The sequence below is a fragment of the Thunnus albacares genome, chromosome 19 (genome assembly GCF_914725855.1).
Source record: "Thunnus albacares chromosome 19, fThuAlb1.1, whole genome shotgun sequence".
NCBI lineage: Eukaryota > Metazoa > Chordata > Actinopteri > Scombriformes > Scombridae > Thunnus > Thunnus albacares.
The window spans coordinates 8,500,128-8,524,966 of record NC_058124.1 but is presented as its reverse complement, the minus strand read 5'-3'; the positions used below and the strand labels follow the sequence as shown (position 1 = coordinate 8,524,966).

The following is a 24,839-nucleotide window of genomic DNA, read 5'->3' as shown; positions in this document are numbered from 1 at the left end:
ACAGCTGGCTGAGAAGTTAAGGCCGTTAAGGGTTAGTATCGATGTGATGAGCCCAAATCGTTCCGCTTTCATGGCGCCCTTGAAACTTAGTGAGGTCGCACCACAGATGCCTGCACACGTAGAGTATACTGGGGGGAAAAAAACCACTCATGGCCAGTCAGACTCAGTTAAGGCCCGTGTGTGTGTGTGTGTGTGTGTGCATGTGTATGTGTGTGTCTGCGTGTGTCAACAAGTATGTGAATTTGTGGGATGTCTAGGTCGAGCTAATGTGTTGTAGATTCCTGTCTGATTGTGATTAATTAGATGATGAGCTTGTGCGCTGACAAGCTGCTTATTCTGATTAGAGAGATCAGCTTCCTGTGAGAGGCAGAACTAACGAGGCTCGTGAACCTCAACATCAAGCTTTTTTAACACATCTGCACCTTGTCTGCGCACTCCTCCCACAGCTTGAGTTTCCTGTGCTCTCTCACATAAGTCTCCCTGCATCTTCACATATAACAATTTCCTTTAAACCTTTATAAAATCAATAGCTGTCATCCTCAGTTTTGGTTGAGATAGAAGTGTTGACTGCATGCAGTATCAATGAATTTATGTGCTAGACACCGCTAAGTGTGGCTGCGTAATAATGCTGATTAGCTACAATTCCGTTGCTTTGTTGCTGAGCTGAAAAATAACATTAAAGTGAAACTACATAATTTGTGAAAGGACTTTTTGAAAAGTTGAATTCATGGGGTTTGAATTCCAGTTATGGTTTTATCACAAAAGCAAAGTAAACACAATGTATCTCAATAGGAAACGTGTTTGTTTTTTTCCTGTTTGTGGTCCTATTACCTAGCTCTCCATGAAGTTGCCTAACAATGATGTCTTTAAAGCCCTCTCACACTAAATCCACCCACACAGGTGTTTTCACTTACTGTATGTTGCCTCATTAGACCTCCTCTCAAGTCTGACTGTGTGGGTATAGACTGTGTTTGATAGCAAAACAAATCCAGTAGACACTGAGCAGTATTAGCATTTGTTGTGAGGTGTGTTTATGTCCACCTGACTAATATAAGCCTAGTATTCACTCTTCTTGTGACTCTGTGTAGGTTTCTACTAACCTCCAAGAGAAATACATAGAGATTTAGCTCGCTAGATTCTCAGCTATGATCTGCTAGCTAATTGCTAACTTTGTCTGTACGCCATTTGGTGCTGGGCAGCTGGTGTACAGTGGTTTTAGCTTTTTTTTTGAAAACAGCTTCATTCTGCTGCGGCTGGAAATGAGGGTCATGAGAAAGGAGTCTGTGGGCCAGAAAACCAAAACAGTGAGCTGAAAGACACTAAAATGCTCAATAGAGCCAAAACATCAAAGTTGGGTTTTGATTTTTTGGAGTTTTGTTGCTGTGAGAGACCACTTTCACATCACACCTGGTCATTTGATTCATTGTTAATTTAAAGTTTTTTTATTATTATTATTGTTATTGCAGCTTTAAAGCAACAGACTCATTTCACCATTATCCTCTAATTGACACAGTAGCTGCTGCTCCATAAAATTTACATATTGTTGTCTAGCTTTAATCTTTGTAATACAAGTAAAAGATTTGTTAGACATGTGTTGGTGTGTTACCACTCTTTTATAGAGCATTAAGCCACATGAGGCTGTGCTTTTACAGTGCAACACGTCACTTTGTGCCAAACAGAACCAGCACTTAGCTGTTCTAAAACATAGTAAAGTACAGTCAGAGTGGCTTATTGGTTGTAAAGAGGGTCTCTGTGGCAACAGAAGTATTTCTCTTATAATTACAAGTGTGAAAAATGTTATCTCTAACCTTGTAAAGCTCTGACATCCTTTGACATTACCCTAAAATATGACTCAGTAGACTAAATGGTGTTTTGCAGAATTAAAAAGTTGGATACTAGGATTTCTAAATGAATCACTGCTGTTTGAACACTTATAAGTTATTCCATGTACCACCATATTAAAATTAAATTGCTCTGTGGTTCTGTGGTTCAACAAAGGGTCTGTGGGATTACATGAATTACAAGTGGCCAGAATATTGACAGCATAATACAACATAGATTTGAAGCCTGGTAATGAGTCTTTTTTGTATGATGGTTGTGCGCAACCTGGGGGAGTTAAATATTTCCAAATAAAGATGTGAGGAGAATCTATTGCATTACAGTTGGACAATAATGCATATTTAACTGGATCAGGATAAGCATCATCTTGTGCTTGCATTGGGCTTCGGCAAAGTTCTTACTTTTTCTTTTGGAAGATAGACCTTTTTGTCCAAAAAGAAAATATAAAGGCATAAAGATATCTGCAGCAGATGGATAGACTCCTCTATACATATGGAAATTTGAGTTAAGGTGTATTTACCCTCTCCTACTTCCCTGAATATAGCTTCTCCCTCTGTGTAGGAAGGCTTTCTCAGCTGTAGCTGTCTCGCTCATCTGTTTCCCACAGATGGCTTGTCAGTCATGCAGTCTCCAATTCACCAGAGATCCAAAATTCCTCCGAAAGTTTTGTTAAGCGTGTCCCTCTGAGTCATACCAACTCTCTGTGTTTCTCTCTGATTATGGATATTTCTCTGAGGGCTCATGGCTGTCTTCTATTGTCTTGATTGGTGATGGACAGGACATCTTAGCTAGCTCAGTGACACATACACACACTTGCACACTCGCAGGGCTGTGAAGCTGTGTGGCATTAAAAAAAACGATAAGTCCCCCAGCACACTACACAGCTCTAATAGACATACATAAACAAGACTAGGTCAAAACCTAGTATATGGCTGGACCATGTATGGGTGTGCAAAACTGTGGCCAATGTATTACAGGAATAGTCAGTGGTAGGGTCTATAATGGTTAAGATACGTTTGAGTCAAAAAAAAATGTTATAAATGTAGAATGATGCTTTCCACTCATATCTTAAGATGTTTGATTTGAAAGAGAACTTATTTTAATTGTAATTAAAATATTCTAATTATCTGTTAACTCCCTCTGCTCTTTCATCTGTTTCTATCTAAGGATGCCTCTTGTTTTACTAAGACTCACTCTGTATTGAGTGTTTTGTCAGAGTGATTGTTATTTGGGGTGCTTTAACTGTGCGCTCTCCCTCATGCATCTCGGCACACGGAGAGCTGTTTTCTCTCCTAGTCTGCTCTATGCTGGGCTGCTACAGTGCATAAATAGATGTTTGAAGCAGTAGAGGATGTAATGAAGCAAATGACACTCAGTAATAGTAAATGGTACAGTTTATTAATTATTCAGTATTGTCGAGTCAAGTCAATTTTATTTGTATAGCGTCAAATCAAACAGAGGTTATTTCAAGGCTACTGACTGACAAACCCCCAACACTGTGTAATAAAGGCCTGGTACCCTCTGCAGTTGAGGTAATAAAGGCTATGGCCATCATTTGTGTGTTTACGGTAGCCAAAATTACCGGAGTTTATTACCAGAGTTTTGAGTTTAAATTAAATTAACTTCAATTTCTGGTAAATGTCTACTAATGAAGCATTTCACTTGGAGTGATGGACAAAATAGTCTGGTAAATAAATTCAGAAGTCTTTAGTCTTCAGTAGTATCCAAGAGCAGCAGTCAATGTAAACAACCCCTGGGGACATAGAAAACTGTTCACGCTGAATCATTTTGAAAGAGCAACGGCCAATAGGGAAACCGCAACACTCGTCGACCAACCAATGGTGTAACATCATCACTCAGTCAGTCAGTGAGGGACAGACATGTTTACAGGGCTGGCTCCGCTGTTGCAGTCCAGACAAAAAGACACGGTTGGTGAAAAGAAAGACTGATGGAGCACAGAAGTATGCGCTACACATACACGCTCCCATGCACAGTCACAATTTTACTGTTGGAAACACACTAATCATGGGTACATTGTCTTCCATTACTGCTAGTCAGACAGGTAATCAAGTGGCTGTTTCCATGAGTTCTATCCACATTAGCACTCATTAGTGTTTTCCTCTCCACTCCACTACTTCCATGATCTTGATTATCTGTGGCTCTACAAGAACAGAGACTTCTCAAAAAAGCAATAAAGATACAACAGACCTCATTTATCAAGTGAACATACAGCCAAATTTCATTATTATGCACAGCCTGTTTTTCTGATGTGGTTTAGTATTTATCAATTAGAGTTTCTGCTTCTAATTGAGGTATCCACAGCATTAAAATATGTGACCCCCTGACCTCACAAGCTGATTTAATTTAAACCAAGAAAGACTCAGCCTGTCGAAAACTGCTGTGTTATGTCTTCTGTAGTTCTAGAGGTAACTTTGTCAAGTTTGTGAAAATAACCCTTGTGATGTCACCAGGGTTGTCGCAGTTTGGGCGAAAAAGTTGTTACTTACAGTCATGGGTGTAATAAATTTTCCATCACAATATTCATGAAATTTAGACAATAATATGAATTGAATTTTTAATAATATAAAGTTAATACCATGTACAGGCACATATCATCACATCACAGCTATTTATATTTGTACTGTATATACAGTTTGTACATACACGTCTGAAACCTGACAAAACTGAACTCTAAAGCTTTACAGTTTTGCATACAGCACACTCTGAGCTCACAAAACTTACCACATCTCACCCTCAAAAGGAAACAAACAACAAAGATTCTAACAACTTATTGTGTTTACCACTCCAGCACTACCCCAGCAGATTCACACAGAAAAAAAAAACAAGCAGGTACACATCCCCATCACACTTTCCTGTCAATGTAACCGTGGGTTGAAATGGCAGAGCGGCGCTGTACGTATTTCTGCTCGTTGACTCCATGGACAGAAGGAGCAGAAGCAATGTTGTTTATGAGGTATTTTTATATATTTCTCGAGAACCACTCATCCGAACAACGTCACGCTCGACATTGCGCTTCCATGGGTCCTCAGCAATGCACCCACCAAGTGTGAAGTAGATTGGATGAATGGTTCTTGAGATATGCAAAGAACAAACATACAGACAGACAGATAGAGATTCCTTGCTTTATATAGAAAGATGCAGTTTCCAGGAAAGATAAAAAGCATGAATTGATGCGTTCTAAAGTTGAATTCATAAATGTTCAGTTATATCACTTCATAGAAAACATCTCTTTCTCCTTACGTTGTTCCACCGAAAAACAAAATGAGCTTTCTTTCGTGCATTATTCATTCCGCATAACCCATAGTAAAACCTGCCACTTTCCTTGATCTTTTCTTTGACAATTTTATTGGATCTACAGACTCATTTTCATCGTGCCTGACAATTTAATCTCACTAACATTTTATTGAACCGACTGTTTTCATTGCTATAAAACCAAAAGGCACAGTGAGCCACTAACTGCAAGGAGAAACCGGAGTTCTCTTCACTCCTGTATCCAAATCTGCATGTTCTTCCCAAATGAATCGATTGGAAATCTAACATACATATACCTCCTGTAAATTTCACCGGATGCCGCTGTGCAAGGGTGTTAAGATTTTTGGATTCTCGCCTTCTTTCAGCAAGCAATCCTACAGATTGTATGAGTGTGACAGCACGTGGAAAAATTTCCACAATCAGGCATTTTTAAGGACATCTCAGCGGCGGAATTTGTATTGGTTTCAACAATGGCATGATAAATGAGGGCTTGTATCAGCTCTGATTAATGAAGTCTTCATTATCTCCTGTTTTCCCTCTTCTTTTCACTCTCGCTCTCGTCTGCTCTCATTGTTTTGTCTGGTTAGATTGCGCCGATTTTGTACTTCATAATGAGACAGGGGAACAATAGCAGAGTACTTTTTCACTTCTCCTCCTTAGCGATACTTGTTCTTTTGTCTGCAGCCTCAATGAATGACTCTTGAATGTCACTCTCCTTTTTTTTTTATCTCTCCCTCCCTCGTTTTCTGCAAGCAATTCTCATTGATTCTTAACTATGAATGGTGACTGGAATGAATGAGGAGACCTTTCCATTTATAGCACTGCTGACTTTTCACTGTGTGGAGTTTGTGGGCAGCTATAAACCAAAACACCAATTTATGAAATTCAAATTTGTGTGTGTACCTTATTTTACATGACCTGACTAAATGTCAGATATCACCAGAGTTGGGTGACTATCTGTCTTTTTGAAGGAACACTGTTGTAATGCTACATGGCAGTGTGCCTATCCTATTAGATAGTATCTATTACAAAAATGAAATTACCCTCAGTTAATTTGATTTGGATAATATTAGGCTAATAGAAGTGTGTGGTGCTCTGTGCTGAATATGAATTGAGCGAGCAGAATTATACATTCATATGGCACACAGCTGCAACCTCTGGATGTGAGATGAGCTGGTTTTCAAGGATTATTTCTTCTCCCCTATTCCTCCCTCCTTTACTCTGTCTCTTTTTTCTTTCTTTGACACACATTTGACACAAACAAGGACGGTAATAACAAGAATTCATCACTAAGTAAAATAGATTATTTTTGTCTGGCTGCACATTAGCATTGCAATAATGGAATTACATACATCGCTCATCTCCACCAAGAGAAGAAAATCAAAGTAATAATGTTTTGGAGGCATGTATATGAGATTTTTCAGTGACAGTCATATAAAATGATCTCGAGGTGTTACTGTGCCTGTGGGAGACTGTTGTCAGAATAATAGATGTTTATATCAAGAGCTCTTTTTAAATCTTTCGGAAAAGGTCTGAGTCAAGTCACAAGTCAGTCGAGACTTGTCCTAATCAAGTCACATGTCAAGTCGAAGGTTACGGTAGTCGCAAGTCTGTCAGGTCTTTTGAATGCTGGCAAGACATTTGAACATCTTGTGATTGTAATTGTGTTTTTTTATTCGCAGCCTGCCTCTTGCTGTTATATTTTTATATTGTCCTTGGAATTTACCAGGACAAAACACAAGACTTAAACAGTTTTGCTTTCGAGTCTCTGGTCAAGTCAAGCTTTTTATGAAGTCTAATCTCAAAGCTGTCAAGTCCAAGTCAAGTGTCAAGTCCTCAGTTTTGTGACTGAAGTCAGATTCACAACCCCATCGACAGGTCAATATTGGAGGATTCTGCAGAAACCCTGGATTACGTTTGAAGCCCATGTTTTTTTAAAATTCATGCAAAATCTGTGCACAGCAGCCAGTTAGGGAAAGATCATTGTTATGTAAAGTAAAATATGGTTTAAGTAGGATTAGGGTTTGAAAACTGAAACACTTGAGGTTAGGGGAAAATAGAGGTTACAGTTAGTGAATATGTAAATGCATTTCTGTTTTGGGACACAAACTCCTAATGCGTGAAAGTCAGTCTCTCTTCATTACCATCCACCACCCCGACCTCCACATCCTCACTTTCCGCCTCGCTTCATGTAAGGCACATACTTCCTGCATTGGCACTCAACAGAATTGTCCAGAATTGTGTGTGTGTGTGTGTGTGTGTGTGTGTGTATATGTGTGAGGGGTACTGGTGGTTGTAGATGGTAGGGGTAAGACAGTTGTACAAGTACAGCCAGCAGGAGAAGTTAGTACAAACACAAAATACAGTATTTTCACTGCTGGTCACTTCTTATCTATTGCACAGCTGTGTCCCTATCACCAGCAGAGACTGAACACCTCTCAGCACGACCCAATTTTCATTCTTCTGTTTCTCTGTGTGTGTGTTTTTCTACCTGTGCACGTGTGCATATGTAAAATCCATCAGTCTATTGATTCATGCGGTGTGTGGCATAGCAGACACTGAGCCTGCCTTTTAACTAAATGATGTAAACACTTCCCATTTAGCCAAGATGACTGCTAAACTACTTATTTTGCACCTTAATGAGATTGTTATTATGCCTCCTCCATCTGTTCGATATTAGACTGTATGCTGCACTTTTATCATTGATATTAGTTAGCTCTAATAAGGAGTTGCACAGAGGAGAAGAGGGGGAGGTTGGAGGGAGGAGGAAAGGAAAGGAAAGGAAACAAAAGGAAAGGAAAGGAAAGGAGCTGGCCCACCTCTGAATTGGCTTTGTCCTCAAAGCTGCATGGCAATCCTACATCAAAGCACCAGCCTAAGCAACCACACACATACATTATGCAAATGCAGATGCACATATACATTTTGCATGTCTACCATTTGCATTTCAAGCATACTTACATTTGTATTTGAAACATATTCAACCAAACACCCACAAATAAGTCCTAATCTTGCTGTATTGCTGACATGGTTGTACCCACTGAAAAAAGAGTTGAGGCTGATCACCACCATTGATCCCAGTAGACAGCTATACGCTCTCTATCTCTCTCTGTCTCATATGATGTATGAACACCCATGTGAGATTTATGCAAATATGTTCTACATGTAGTAACCTAGTTCACCAAGTAACCTAGCAACACTAGAGTCAGCTGGTTATAAGTGTGCACGTGTGTGTCCATCCCACTGCCTGTCTGTGATTTGCATCTGTGGACACAGCTGCAGCCAGTATCCATGTGCAGCGTTTGGAAGAGTTTGAAGTGACCGCTCGCTGGGAATCCATCTACAAACTGGTAAAATTGTGAATACAATTAGAGCGATCAGTCACACTGCATGATGTTAATTCGTGAGTCACACTCTTTCTGATTTTTCTTTGCCGTTAATTGTGTCTCGCTGTGATTTTTGCTTGACTGTGTGTGACACATTTCAGTCCAACACTTGGTCCAGGAACCTCATAGTTGTCATCAATATTGGCATTTCTGCAGATGTTTTGCTTTTTTAGATTGAAAGTTCATTCTTGACCTAAGACACCATATTTGACAAAAGTAATACGGAGTCTATGCAGTTGCTGTTTTGATGCTATCACATAATCTTTTCCAAGTTATCATGGAAATGCAGATGTTCAAATTTCAGTTTTTCTTGGCACTTCAGTGACTTCTTGTCCATGCTGGCTTAAAGGTTGAGAGTAATTCTTGGCCCTGGAAACAGCGGTAGGACAATCAGTCTCACCATAAGGTCCATTTCTTTTCTTTTTTCTGTTCATCCATGGTGGTTATTGCTTCTCATGTTAATTAAACTGTTGTTCTTCTGTTAATTCCAAACAAAAGAGAAATGCAAAAATGCCTTCCTGCTTATGCTGCAGAGGAGATTTTTTTTTTTTCTAAGGAAGGCCAGGAAGGCGAATGAAAATACTGTATATACAAAACATTCAAACTTTAAAGTTATAATCCTAAAGATTTCAGTTGAGGAGCTGGAGTTGTGCAGCTCCTCCTTGTTCCAATACTCCCGGCAATATTTAAAACTGATCTGCTTTTTTAAAAATGCTAAAAATGACAGTCACTATCAGAGCTTACCTTGGGGACAAATGCATTGCACTTCTTGTGGCTGCTTCACAATCAAAGCCACCCTGTGTTTCACCACCCTGTGAATACTTTTAATATTAATGAATGAATAGGAATATGAATATGAAATGTTCAGGTCATATTATCAGTAATTTTCTCTCAGTAAACAGTGAGGCTGATATCATTAAGATAAAATTACAAACAGTAACACTGGATTATATGCTTGCATTATTTCCTGTGAATCCCTTGTGTGTTTGAATCCGGAGGAGAAATGGCGACTCCACCACTAACAATTAAAAGTACTGAAGCGTGACGTAATTAAACAATGTAAATAAAGTGAGTGGCTATTGCTGAAAAAAATGACAACCACAATTAGTTTGAAAAAAGAGGTTTGATTTCATGAAAATCTCAAAGATTATAACTTTAATGTGCTCACATTACTCAGTAGTGCGTAGATATTTGTATTTTATTATCACTTTATTATTGAGCTGTATTCAAAAATGTGATCGTTTATCTATGTGTGAATAGTTGGATTGAAGTAACTAGTTATGAATCCAAGTAAAACAGCACAGTCAGATGACAAATAGAGCATAATCAAAACCAATTCAGAAGCGATGGCGCTGTAAAGCAACCAAACTCTATGACAGTGGGGAAAAAACTCTGAGCTACTGTTTGGTGTAAGTGTATATCCCTGCACGGTGTTTGTCTTGATTCTTCTCTAAGCTGTGGTTTCTGCATCTATCTTTGATTTTCTGTCAAGAGAGTTTGTAATACAACACAACACGGCCGACAAGTGAGAACGAGAGTTGAAAGAAGGAGAAGTGACGCATTGAGAGAGGGGCAGAAACAGGGAGCGATGGGCAGCAACAGAGAAAAAAAAGAGAGTTATGAAATGGTAAAGAAAGAGCAGAGGAAAGAGAACATAAAGGAGACGAGAGAGAGAATTAGAAAAGAAAAAATGGGAGGAGAGATAAGAAGCAGGAGGGAGAGAGGAGTAAGGGCCAAATAAGAGCTACTGTGTGTATATATCTCTGTGTGTTAAAGGACGAGTGCTCTCCTGCAAGAAGGTTAAGATGAAATTATACTTTCAGTGTCCGCAAGTACGCAGAGGTCCGCTAGGGTCAGTGTGACGTAAATTTCATCATCAGAGGGTGTACGGTCTGTGTGGACATCCGTGGACCTCCAATTTGTTTACGCCGTCTTCCTGTAGACATTGATCTACTGTACAAGTATGGAACGAGTCCTCCAAGCAGACTCCAGAAATTAGTATAAACAGGACTACTATGCGTCCGTGGTGTCCGTAGTTGCACGTGTACGCGTCCGCTCAGGAGTATATCTGTGGCTTAAGGCCTAACATCTAATGAATGACTCTCTGAATGAGCCTGTTACGCTATTCTTTCGTTGCCTTTGATCTCTGTTTACCCCCATCTAGTATCCTCAGTAATGTCCTCTCACGTTGTCCGAGGTAGATTGGGAAAATGAAGGCCAATTACAAGCGAACAGCACTCTGCTAAGTGGTGTTGGTATTTTCCTTCTCATTAAGTCACAGTCAGAAGCCCTCTTAGGCTATTTTCAGTGGCGTAAACATACAGCTAAATGTGTTTCTTCATCACATTCAGTGAATCAAACTGTTTCATTCTAGATGAGAGTGTTTTAAAGAAGAAAAGGACATACGTTTTGATATATGATGAGTTGGATTTTCTTATATATGTTTAGGCTCCAAGGCAAGCAAGAGAATTTACTAAAACTATCAAAATATAAATATCAAACTTAATTAGATTCCCAGAAATTATTCCTCTCACTATTCATTCAGCTACCTTCATGACAATGTACTCCTTATGCTTGATTTTGAAATTACCACATAAATACACAGGATAAAAGCAGACATTTATAGCCATTTGAGACACACATATCAGGTTAATAACATATACGTATCCTGTAGCAGAAAAAAGATTGAAATTAAATTTCATTCAGACTTTAAAGAGTCTCCTACCCGCAGCCAGCGTTGGTTTCTTTTAACCATAACCACAATCTTTCTCCATTTTAGATGTTTTAAATTTGAATGTTTTTGGCTGTGTTGTGTGCTGCCTCCGCACATTCCCAATGTAAAAATGAAGTTCTACAAATTGAATCTGAATTTTAATGATTTTTTTAAATGTAGTGCTGACCCTGCATGTCCTGTACGCCTAAGGGGTTAGACTTGTTTAGTTCCTGCAAGTCGCCAGGTGTCAGTAACCAGGGCAGTTGTTTGTGTTGTACATGTTGTACAAGAAGGGGAGAATGTGAAAGAATGAGAGATAGGAGGGGTAGAAGTGCAATGGGAAAAGCAGGTTGTTCAAGAAGGATGAGAGATGGGAAAACAGGGCAAGAGGAGGAGAAGACTGGGGGAGCAAGATAGAGGAATTGCCCCCTAGGCACTCCTCAATTTTGCCCTTATGATGGTAGCATATTTCCCATGTGCTGTGGCCATCATCTCTCTCTCACACACACATTCTCTCTCATACTCTCTCTGCCTCTCGCTCTATCATTTCCTCTCAGTCTTTCTTGCAGCATTTCTGCTACATTTTTCTCCTCTCTTGCTCATCTCTGCCCCTCAAAGGCATTTCAAGCAACAGTCAATTGTCCGGTGTGTGTGTGTAAGAACACACATGCATGTGAGAGCAAAAGTGCACCCATCTCCACCATGCTTGTACATTAACTCCTGCCCGTTCCACCCCTGAAAATCCCCAGCTACAGAGTCTTCATCCAAAATAGATATGAAAGCATGTACCAGGACAGCAGGTGCATTGCATTTTTTAAAACCTGAAGCCATTATTTTTTATTCTTCTCTTCATATATCTCTCCATTTCTCTCTGTGTCTGCCTCTCTCTCCATATATGCGCAGAGCTGACAAGCCTGGCGCTGCAGTTATATTTTACGGGCCCTCCTCCATGGGTCATCCTTGAAAAAATGTTCCATCTTTCCCATTATCCTTGATTCTTTCTGGATCTTGACGGGTTAGCTACGGCAGTCACTCAGCAGCCAGGAGAGAGAGTATGTGTGTATGTATATATATGTGTGCGTGTTCATGTGTGTGTGTGTGTGTGTGCGCGCGCAGATATGAGAGAGAGAGACAGTGGAAAAATGAAAATAGATCATTCATGGCTCAAAACTGAGAAGTGCAAATCAGTCCTTCTGCCAGTTTCCCAGCATGCATGTCTCGCTGGCTGGTGAAGAAGGACGCGCATGCCAACTCACAGCTGAGCCAATCCTCTATTATTTCCATTCTCATATTCATACATTTTACTATTGTCTGTCCCGCTCTCCATTATGGATATGCAGAGCTCCAGTGGTTAATGGCATCTTTGAAGTCTACTGTATTGGCACATATGGACATGAACCAGACTAATGAAAACTTTCCCATTGTTTGACTACAATTCTATAAGGACTGTGAGCAGTTCACTTTCTAATATTCTTAAATGAGTCGACGTATCTGCCCCAGACCACGTTGTAGCTTGGTTCATTGTATCGGCAGTCAAACAAAGCCAGTATTCAGGCACACAATACCCACTGCCTTGCAGCGTTAGCCCATTTCAATACAAGCCAAGACAGTGGCTGGCTTCTCCAAATGATTGTCTGCTATTGTCGGCTGTTACTGGCTAGTAGGAAAAAAAAACTATTTCAAGCAGTAATTTGTGACATTTTTTGTATATTACAGGAATAGTTGTACATTTGGGGAAATACACTTATTAACTTTCTTGCCAAGACAAGATTGATACCACGCTTATGACTGTACAGTAAATATTAAGCCGCTTAGCTTATCTTAGCCCCAAGCAAATTTTGTCAGGTGCATAACCCTCCGAAAAACCACAATGTGTCGTTTTAAACTTCATTTTTTATACAGATCAAACAAACGAGATATAACATGGTAATTAGTGAGCTTTAGAGATGCTGGTAGGCAGATTTACTTACTTTTGGACAGAGTAAGGCTAGCTGTTGTGCTAAGCTTATCTAATTCACAGAAAGAAAGCAAACAAGCTAATTTTGCAAAATGTTGAACTATTTCTTCAGTTTAGTTTGACTTTGCTTCGTCCAACTGTTATAACATAATGTTTATTCAAACTATTTTACACTGAATTCTCTGAAAGTGATGCTTTCACCATCATCAGGTTTTTCACGCTTGTGTAATCACTGGCCCATTCACAGCTTTGCGGCTATCAGCTGACTAGTAACATCTAATCATATTCATTCAGGTGTGCAACACAGCCATTAGAACCTGACATTTCTCACTATTACTCTGTTGATACGCTCATGCCACAGCTCCCTCCACCACCCCAATGTCTTCTGAATGTGCTATAATTTTGATATAATTTACTTAACTAAGATTTAATGCTCTTGTGTGTTTGCTGCACACATGAATGAACCACATGAATTGCTGCATGGAGTCTTGAGAATTTTTTCCAACCAATTTATTTGTCTTTCTACCAAATTTGAGTTGAAATCTGTAAAGGCATTTTGCTCAGACTGGCAAAAACAAAGGTTCCTTAAGTGAGGACAAATTTAATTAAAAAACATTTTTCATATCAGGTATTACAGGTGTTGAATTTCCAGTATTTCACCGATGTGAAGCATCATTTGACCCACAACTCGCGGAGATGGCAGAGAGAGGGCAGGCTCAGCTGTTAGCAAAGTGGGTCAGAGCAGCTGGCATGATCACATGAATATTTAATATGAAACTGCTCCAGACTGAAGCCTCCGTAACAATCACGTTGATGCCAAGGAGTGTTAAACAATGACAGCGTGTTGTACAGTTGCAGCTCCCCACTGAGCAGCTACTGAATATTTCTGACTGCACAGACAGGAGGGTAGAAGTTGCACAAAGAAGAATGGAAATACATACAAAACAATAACAACAAAATACATGGAGTACAAGAAGGAGAGAGATCAATGCAAATAGTGAGTATAATGCAAAAATGAATTTAGAATTTGAAGAGAACAGTAAAAAGTAAGTAATGCAAGAGGAGGCTGCGAGTGAAAACTATAAGCACCCTGACAGCTTTAGTGTATTATTTGGTGAATAAAATGTATGTACATAAGATTTCAATACTTTCATTATAAACACTTAAAACAATTATGGATGGCAGATAGACCAGCTGAGGCCACAAGATGAAGAATGGAAACAAACTTTGTAATTAACTCAACACAGAGAAGTGCTGACAGGCAGAGAGCCAGACGGACTGACAGGTTAAAAAAAAAAAAAAAAAAAAAAACAAAGGAAGGAGAGGGAAAAAAAAGAAATGAGAAGAGTGTGGCGAGGGAGGGACATGACTGGAGGATGGATAGAAGTAGGTCAGGAGGAGAGACTGAGAGGAGAGATGGATAGAGAGAAGGAAATAAAGGAAAGAGAGACCCAACAGTCGGCTGCATCTTTTTTACCTCACTATCTTTTTCAGTTGTCTTTGTCTGCATGTGTGTGTCTTTTAAGCATATGCACACACAGCTACACATTCATGTGTGTGTGTGTATGTGTGTGTATGTGTGTGTGTGGGTGCGTGTCACTGTGATTGACAGCTCCTAGCCAGCAGCCTGCTCCAAAGCCAAAGACTTCATAATAAACAGAACATGGTTTAATTTACTCCTTGAGGCAGAGCGGCGCTGCTCACTTTGCTATCTATTCATAAACAGGGACACACACATACAAGCACACTGTAAGAAATATCTGTCTCAACGAGCAAATTGCTTTAGTATTCAGACTTAAAAGTGGATCTTTGTTTAAACAAGTGGGGGTTTAACTTCTTGTACTTTTTATTTAATTTTTTCTGGATAAAATTAATATGAAACCCAATAAGACATAAACAAATGGCATAAATACACACAATTTCAGCACTGGCTTCCTCCTGATCCCACCTTCATCTAATACAAGTAAATGAGTGTAAGGAGGTACAGCACCCTAAAACCTATAAAACAATGGGATTCATGGGTGATTGGCTGAGTTGCCAATCAAGAGCCCACACAAGGGAGGCCCTAATTGTATTTCTTTCGTCAAAAATCAATCATCGTAGTTTATCGTTAGAGAAGCAGATACTTTTAGCCACTCTTTTAAGATATGAAGTATTAATTTAGGTCTAATCTTTGTGTTATCAATATGAGGGGAACACATTGCATGAGTTTGAGCTGTGACTTTATTTAGCTTCTTCCTGTTTACATCCAGCATTAGTACGGCAGCCTCTATAGGACACACCTACATATAACCTTTGCAACAATAAGCAACTCTCTTTCTGCATGTGTGTATGCAGTAAGAATACAAAGGCAAATACGTTTTTGGCTAAAATAATCATTAATATTCTTTTTTTGTCTCAGAATAAATGTTATAACTTGTAAAGTAAAAGATATTTTTTGCAGTGAAAAGAACACACACACACTCACACACAGAGTCGATAAGAGGTGGCCCAGTCCACCCAGGTGCCACAGTTGTCTGAAATCTGTCCACGGTAGGATGCTGACTCGGACAGGCCTGTCGTCACGGCTACACCAATGACACGGCTGGATGTGGGTGAGCTTCCTGGGTGGCAGCTCTCATTCAGCCAATCAAGGCAAACAGGCCACGCTCTGTTTAATGATTATCCCAGCATCTGTCCCCTATCTCTCATCTCTGTGTGAAAGCCGGCAAACACACCAGCGCAAATAACTTGTAGGAGCTCAGTGAATCCCGTCCTGCCAAGTGGCTCGATTCTGGCTTTCATTGAGTAATTTCATCTCCGTTTAATCAAATCTAGAAATGACGTGAATTATAAACAGGCTGCAAGCCCGTTATTCATTATATAGTTAGTGGAGAACGTGGTTAATAGAGGATGTGATTACAGCAGCAGCAATTAATGCCAGTCCAATAAAATACATGATTACCACATTTGGGATGTAATCTCAGTTGTTAACTATGTGGTGAAAAGAAAGGCAATACAAAGACAGGCTTTATACCTCTTTCCACTCTGTTTACTTTTGCTTACAGCAACCAGAGTGTGTGGGTGATAAGGTTTACATTGTGCCACTGTATTGCTGCAGCTTGGCAAGGTGTATTGATTTCATTTCCTGCGTTTGTTTTGTGGAGAAGATCCCATCCTCTTCTGCACTTTTATCCTTTTCCAGGCATCGGCAGGGTTGGTGTCTGCTTGGTCACCTGGATGTTCTGAGTCTTATCATTGTTTAGCCGGTGCACAAACAGTGAAATCACTCTGCCACTGATGGCACAGACGTTTGTGAATAAGCTCGGACGCTTGCCACCACTCTCTATTTCCTCTGCATTTCGATGCAGCTGATCGATAAAGACAGTTTTCCTCAGCTGTAAATCATGTCAATGCTCAGCAGTGGTGGAAGAAGTATTCAGATCCTTTACTTAAGTAAGAGTACCAATACAACAATGTAAAAATACTCCATTAGAAGTAAAAGCCCTGCATATATATGTACATACATAATACATAAGTTTTATCAGCTTGATGTAGTTAAAGTATTGCAGTAAAAGTAGTGGTTTGGTCCTTCTGACTGATATATTATTATATATGACATCATTAGATTATTAATACTGAAGCATCAGAATGTTACTGTTGTAGCTGCTGGAGGTGGAGCTAGTTTCAACTACTTTATATACAGTTAGCTAATTTAGTCCAGTGGTTCCCAACCTAGGGGTCGGGCCCCTCCAAAAGGTCACCAGATAAATCTGAGGGGTCATGAGATGATTAATGAGAGAGGAAAGAAGAAAAAATACACAAATCTGTTTTCAGTTTTTGGACTTTTTCTCTAATCTTTGATTTTAGTGAAATATTGAACCATTTATTGAAATGAAACCATGTGAGAAGTTTAGAGGAAAAAAACAGAAAATATTGATACCTCAATATTGTACTTAAATACAGTACTTGAGTAAATGTACTTAGTTAGTTTCCACCACTGATCCCCAGAGATTCCCTGTGGGTATGGATGGAGGAATAAGAGACAGACAACAAGGAGTGCAGGGCTGATGAGTGGAACGATAAACGGGAGAGGGAGGTGTGAGGAGCGAGAGGAGCTAAACAGGAGAGCGAGGCAGAAACTGAAGAGACATGGTGAGAGAGAGAGAGAAAGGCTAATATCCTTGATTTATCAGCCCAGCAGCCTCTGAGATGAATGAGAAGAAGAGAGCTGTCTGTGGCTGCTTATTGCAGCCCGCAGGATGAGCGCTCACTATTGCACTGTTTGTCTTTGGTTGGGTAAAAAATGAAGTGCAACATCAATAAAAATGTTAATCAGGAAAAGAAAAAAAAAAAAACATTGTTTTCACTTTCAATCTATCAGGCCACTTGATAGAAGACAGAAAACAATCTGGACATCAATCTACAAAGTCTATTTCTTTTTGTTGTGATTCATTTGTACTGTAAGTCATACCATGAATTACACCCCACTGCACCTCCCACCTTTATGTCTCACACAGACAAATACAGTGCAACAATATAAAAGAGTTATTTATGTCTGCATTCACTCAGGATCATATTTTTAAAGGATTATACCAGGAGTGTCACAGCCCTTACTACAAAACGTGTGTATTCTCATGTGTACATTTAGTATATCTGTGTGTGATGTACGCAGCCATGGTAGTATCAGCAAGTATCAGAGGATACATGCTCATCATGTTGTGGTTATTTTGTGCAATGAAACAGTAAAATGTTAGTGATTGCAAAACTGAATACTTCAATTCAGTTTTTTTGATAAGAGTATTTTTATTCATTCCTGTTCCCCAAGATACAAGACCTAAATGGTTACTTCTTCTGTGCCTCCAGGTGAGACCGGTGCAGCCCTGTCACGCCCACAGCGCCCCCTTTCGGCCCGGACGGCCCACCACGCCCCGGCGCCTATGAAAGGGTACCATGTCAGCCGTAGCATGTCTCAGCATTCCTCCGGTGGTGGCGGAGGAGGCCCCTGCCACTGCACGCCTGAGGAATGTGACGGCCCAGGCAGAGACTACTACCAGGGTCACAGCGATGGCCACTATTATCCTCCTGCAGGTCCTGCTGAGTCTCTGGCGCTGGAGAGGCACCATTCCCACTCCCACTCCCACTCTCACAGCCATTCTGGTGGGGGCACCTTCCCCCGCTCCCACCCCAGCCAGCACCCACCACTCCAGTCGTTTGACTCTTGCGAGGAGTGCCTGTCCTCAGGTCATGGGGGTAAGATGCACCGCATTCCCCCGAACCTGATGGATCAGTTTGAGAAGCAGGTACCCTTCCACCCTGATGGCTTCCACACACTGCAGTATCAGCGCACCGCTAGTGGGGGTGCTGAGCAGCGCAGCGAGAGCCCCTCGCGCATCCGCCACCTGGTCAACTCAGTTCAGCGTCTCTTTGCCAAGTCCCATTCCCTGGAGGCGCCATCCAAACGGGAATACAACGGCACAAGAGGAGGAGGGGACTACCGTGGCGAAAGAGGAGGAGGCCACAGGAGTGGAGGGGAGGACGGCGGAGGCCACTACTCCGGCCACCAGTCTCGGTCTACCAGGAGGAGCAAGTCTCGAGAGCGCAGTAAGAGTGGAGACTCACGGCATGAGTCAGGAAGACGCCACCGCAGCAGGACAGCAGGCTGGTGGAGCTCTGACGACAACCTGGACAGTGACAGCAGCTTCCTGGTGAGCGGGGGCAGGCGGGGGTATCCCAGTGGACACGAGAGCCTGGATGCCGCCATCCAGGAGCTCACCATGAAAAAGCCCAAGGAACGAGGGGGCGGGCCTGGGCCTGGGCATGGGGAGTGCATGGCCTGTACCACAATGGCGCTGGCCGGGAGTGAAGGAGGAGGACACCATGGGCACCATGGCCACTCCCTGAAGAGGAGCACCTGGTCAGCCATGACAGTGAGTCAGGCCAGGGAGGTGTACCCTTCCACCAGGGGCGGAGGAGGCTATGACAAAGCCCTCGTGCCCATTGAGAGCAAGCTGAAGGAGAGGACCTTCCACTACCTGCAGGTGTGTGCATGCCTGAATGTCAACCAATGTGTGTTTGTGTGTGTATGTGTGTGTGCATAGAACATATAATCATACTAGACACTTTGTATGTGTTTGATGTGTTATTCAGTGCTGACTTGCTACAAAAATAGCAGAAATATATCTGTTAATTAGCTGCAATACTGCATTTTCTAGCAAAGCTTCCATATATAAGAAAATTGTTGCTAGTAGGATTTGAAGAAACTGTTCTTACATAGACAAGTGTTTCTGTGAATCTGTGTATACAGGTTAAATTTTCCTGGAACTCAGAAAACAATGGTTGTCACCCACGCAGAGATTATTTACCGTCTCTCCTAACAGGCCATCTCCCAGTTCCAGTCACCATACTCTTTTGTCACAATCCAACATATGCAACTTTCTCCCATTTCGTATACATGAATTCTCCAAAAATGACAAGCTAATGGTTGTTAGAGTGTACCTGCAAAGACAGCTGAGAGAGCTCTTTCACACACACACACACACACACACACACACACACACACACACACACACACACACAAACAAGCACTCACCAATCTCCAGCTGTGCTGAGGTAGAACTGCCATGCAGGCTGTGTTTCTACGGAAACAGCAGGTAGCCACAGGAGTCCCTGGTGTTTTTCCAACTCTCATCCTTTAGACACAGCTGAGGTCTGCTGATAGAAGAGAGAGAGAGCAGGGTTGTGTGTTAGTGTTTTCAAAGGACAAACCACACACAATTTGCTTCTGTGCCTTAGGCTACCGTCACATTCACACCTTAGGACACAAAATGAACTTCCCCGCTGCAGCCTTTCTCATATCTCCAGGCGTCACTTGCAGTTTTGTGAGGAAGGAGGGAGAGATGGTGTGTCAAGTGAATTTCGTTGCTGCGCTTAGATGTGCTGAAGTCAGCCAGATTGATCCATGGCTTCAGAGTAGGCAGCTTCCTGGAGCTGCAGATATAGAGCTATCCAGATCTACTCCACCAAGACTAGACCTCAGGACAAACAGCAGCACAGGTGGCTTATTGAAGCAACAGCTCAAACTGAAACCTTGTCCACTCTCAAAAACTTTAAGTATTTCCAGGCTGGTGCAGATAGTGTGTGTAAATACTAGACATCATAAACTCAGCAACTGACTTTTAACTTTTTTAAATCATTTATTTTGACTATGCCTTCCATAAAATGATCAAAAACCTGACCAGTTATAATTTGAGATCAAAGGATAAAAAGGTTATACCATGACTGCTCCCTTCAAGTCTTAATCCCACATTACCAGCTTGGTTTTTGTAACATTAATATGCATTATATACAAGCTCATATTGACAAGTCCACACTGGGCCATTGCTCAAGTTTGCGCACAACAGCAAGAAAAAAAAAGTGAAAATTGAAGGAACAAAAATGAGTGAACCTTCACAACTTTGAACTACTGGGGTCAGCGACAAGGGGACACATGCAAGGTTTTCTCCCATAGTGTCAAGGCCAATCACGATGTGCAGCATCAGAACGCTGCACTCTCCATTCCCTGAGCCTTTCACTTCCCCTCGGCCTGTGTCTGATAGATAAGGAGCGATAAAAATGAGAATATAGAGCAAGAGTGAAATGAAGATGGAAACGGCGAGGGAGGGAGAGACAAAGATAGAGGGTGGAAAAGAGCAAGGTAGAGGGGATGCAGAGATAGCAGAGCAAGCTCAGGGATAGAAAAGAGATAAAGGAGGTGATGGTAGCCAAGGGGCAAAGCGAGAGAGAGACGGAAAGAGCAGAATGAGAAAATGAGAGCGATAGTAGAAGGCCAGTGGGGATCGGGAGATTAGGCTGAATCATCTTTTAAGTGATGACCTTAAAAATACACACTCAGCTGGATGCCAAACCCTGAGGCCTTGACTGTGTATGTCAATGTGTGTAGGTGTTTTCAAGTGGTCACATGCGTGTGCGTGGCTGCTCACCTCACAGCATTTGCAAAAACTGAAAGAGTGAGGGGTCTTTCAGCACAAGCAGCTGCTGTTACCTCCTGTTAGATGGTGTAAAGCTTTCATCATACTGGTAAAGAAATGGGAGCAGATGGTATCCACACACACATTCTCACATCCACATGCTCTCTCTCTCTCTCTCTCTCTCACACACACACACACACACACATATTCAAAAGTGTATGTACAAGGTTTATAGGTATACTCATCTGCTTTCGAGAGCCAATCCTGACGTCAGCTGTGGGTTTCTCAATTTTTCAGTTACTCAGCGCAATCTCCATTGAACATTTCTTTTAGCTGTATTTCTGAAAAAATGAAAACTTTTCCTTTGTTTACGACCCATTTTCAAAGACATATTGGCATCCACTAGAGCACTTGCTCTCAGAAGTTGAAACCTTAGTGATTTTAACAAAGTTAAACAACAATAACTTCATGAGCATACAAAAAACTACAGCTCCCATGAAAGTTTACCAACCACCAACACTCTCTTTTAAAGCCATTTTTTTTCAACTTTTTAGCAATAATCTCTAAACGTCTACACTGTTTGCTCCTCTCTGACCTGTTGTTTTACAGACATGTCTGAACAAGCCACAGCTCCATCATTAGTGTTGACAACTATTTTCAGTGGGAAGTAGCTAATGCCTGCAGGAAAAGTTGCTAAATGTCGCGAGATGACGTCACACGCTAATTTGCATATCTATGACGTTATGACACAATTACATACATACATACAAGATTTATAAAAATTTGGAGAAAATTAAGTTAAATTAAACTAAACTGACTGTAACCAGCTATTTCATCAATGTGTATCTAAATCTATCTCTATTAATAATAATATTTATGCAGGCTGTTGTATCAACTCTAACTGAAGTATCATGAATAGAAAAAATGACCATGCACTGGAATAAATTCACTATTGTTAACTTTGTCAATTTTGACAAAACATAATCAAATACCGGTAGTAAAGTTAAATCAATTAGAATAAAAACAATTAGGATCAGTGATTGGTCATTAAGTTCACACATTCACAGCTCATTCATGACTCTGTCAGATGACTGGTCCACTGGACGTGCTGCTGCTCTGTCCCACCCACTGAACAGTCAATCCAGAGAGCCACACTAGCTCTCATTCACTGAGAAATACAGGTGACTCCCTTCAAGGAGAGGAGTTAAGGTCTGACCAAAAAGACACTAGCTATATCACTGGCCGCTTTTTTGAAAAAAAGTCAGTAAAGGGGTCTGAAGAGTCGTTAAATCTAGCGACAAAGTCGCTAAGTTGGCAACACTGTCCTTGACTCGCCTATGGACTGGTGACATTTACCGTTTGATGGACTATGGGCTTATGGGAAATGGTATCCATTAAAGGCAGCTAAAAACAGAAATATTCCATAAACAGTAATATTAAGTCCTTATCTAGATGTATGAATTGAACCACACAACATACTGATGACAAAGGCCATGTTCCAAGGCTGGATTTGCATTAAATGTCATGTGATTTTGAATGAGGTTTTATTATTTCTGAAACAGAACCTGAAATTCTCTATATGATGCAAATTAAAGCTGCACTAGTCAACATTTTTTAATGTTAAAGGGGACATGTTTTTTTGGATTTTCTGTGATTTATATACTGTTATGATGTTGGATGTCTGTGTTAAACATAGTCTAAGTACCAAAATTTGAGGTGAACATGTGTAAAAATGCTCCCTGAGAGTCAAAAGCCGGGGCTTCAGCCTGTTGTCTTTGTTTATAAGGTTGTTGCTAACATTGTTCCACAGGATGCTCGCGTTGTCCACTTGCATATTTTGGATCGGAATCGGGCTCGGACATGTATGGATGTATTTGAAAAGTTCTGAGTAAAGAACGAGAAAATGAGGTGAAATCCTACTACTATTGTTTGTTTACATAGTCTCCTGAGCCAAAGGGTCAGTTGTAGTGACAAATCCACAGACAATTATCAACCAACTCTGCAATTAACCACTTTAAACTCAATATTTTGTTTTTCTGGCCCATAAACTTTAGTCACATCAAACCGCAAACTTTTCTACATGCTTCCTGTCCAGAACCAAAGGGCATAAAGTTAGCCCCTAGCTGGTGGAGACAGTCAAACATCTCTAAAGAGCCAGAGCTTTTTCTCAGGAGTTGGACATCAAAACAGAGCTACAAGGAGAGTGAATATTGGACTTACATTTGTCAGGTGACCAGATTCACAACTCTAATGTTACATTTTCAGCTTGTTCTACTGCCCCCAAGTGGCCAAACAAATCAATGAATGCAGCTTTAAAGACAGGAACTGTCTGTTTCATTGTCATTGTCTGTTGCCCAGCTCTGTGGTTTTCATTGATCAGGTACCCCACAAATCCTAAATATTGTCTAGAATATCAAAGTAATTTTGAGAGGTGTATTTCAGGAAGGGACAGTCAGGGAGTTAAATTAGTTCTTAAAGTAAATCGTGGAATATTAGAACATTTTTACGTTAAGTGACCTCATATGTACTGTACCTCTGAAAGGTTACGTTGGGAATTGGCAATGATACAGACGTGGCTGATTTTACATCCATGTTGCATGCTACTGTCAAAGTTCAGTCTTCATCAATGAATCAGAAAAAAATGGCAAATATTTTTCAAGTTGGAGGGGGGAAAAAAAGATATAGAAAAAGAATTCCCACCGTGACCTTATGGGGGCTGTACACATATCTACTGTATACCAGAAAATCATTCACAACTGTATTTATTGTACTATATATCATTTTAAGCTACATTTTTAAAAGAAAAACTACAACAAAATACCAGAAAGGATTCTATTTCTAAAAGTTATGGAAGCATTCTGACATAGTTATGAAATGTCATACATTTTACATGAGGGCCACAGTGGGAACCTGTCATGTCATTTTAGTTTGTTTCATTGCTCTTTATCAGTTCTGTGTCTTTTCTTCCTCCTTAGTGTTCTGTCTTGACTGTGTTTCTGTGTGTGTGTGTGTGTGTGTTTTTCATTTTGTTTTCTCATCAGACTTTCATTCCTCTGCCCATCTGTCTTCCTGCTTTCTGCTCGCTTAGGTCTGTTATTCAGTTTCTCTTCTTTTGTCACCCTGCGCATCTGTCTGTCTCTCTATGTGCCACCTTTCCTGTCTGTCTGCCTACATCTGTCTGTCCTCACTGCTTTACTCCTGTGTATGTTTATTTGCTCTCTGTCTGTCGGCTTACTCTGTTTTTCCTTCTCTGTGTCAGTGTTTTTCTAGCTGTCAGAGTTTCTCTCTTTCTGTAAGTCCCTTTGTCCCTTTCTCTCTCTCTCTCTCTCTCTCTCTTTCTCTCTCTATAACATTATCTCTCATGTGTGCATGTATGTGCATGTGTGTGTGTGTGTGTATGTGTTCTCATGGTGTGCATGAACATGCCTGGTGGCTGAGCTGTGCTGGTGTGTTTGCTCTACAACTCAACACTGTGTGCACATACAGTATACGTGATCGTATGTCTGACTCATCACTGTCCTCCTGTTTGAGGGGTGAAATATTTTTTCAGTGATGAAAAATATTTCTATTTTGAGAAGTCTTTTTGACTTTAACAACAGATATTGGGAAGAAGCTGCCACGGATGCAGTGAAAACATCTTCAATATCTCAACACTGATTTGCTCACATTGTGATTAAATGCTCTTGTCTTAACAGTTGGTGTAGAAGAGGAATGCATACTTA

General features: G+C 40.7%; 1 protein-coding gene across 2 annotated transcripts in view; it reads left to right on the top strand.

The window, feature by feature from the left end:
* The window catches only part of dlgap3 (discs, large (Drosophila) homolog-associated protein 3), a 118,005-nt gene that overhangs the window by 80,369 nt on the left and 12,797 nt on the right, over window positions 1-24,839 (top strand). The window contains exon 3 of one of the 2 annotated variants that reach the window (XM_044336393.1): window positions 18,014-19,188. In XM_044336393.1, the coding sequence (XP_044192328.1) occupies window positions 18,088-19,188 (1,101 nt within the window). In that variant the 5' untranslated portion in view covers window positions 18,014-18,087. Of the gene's footprint in view, window positions 1-18,000; window positions 19,189-24,839 lie in introns of those variants that run through there. The other variant, XM_044336395.1, reaches the window with a different exon arrangement.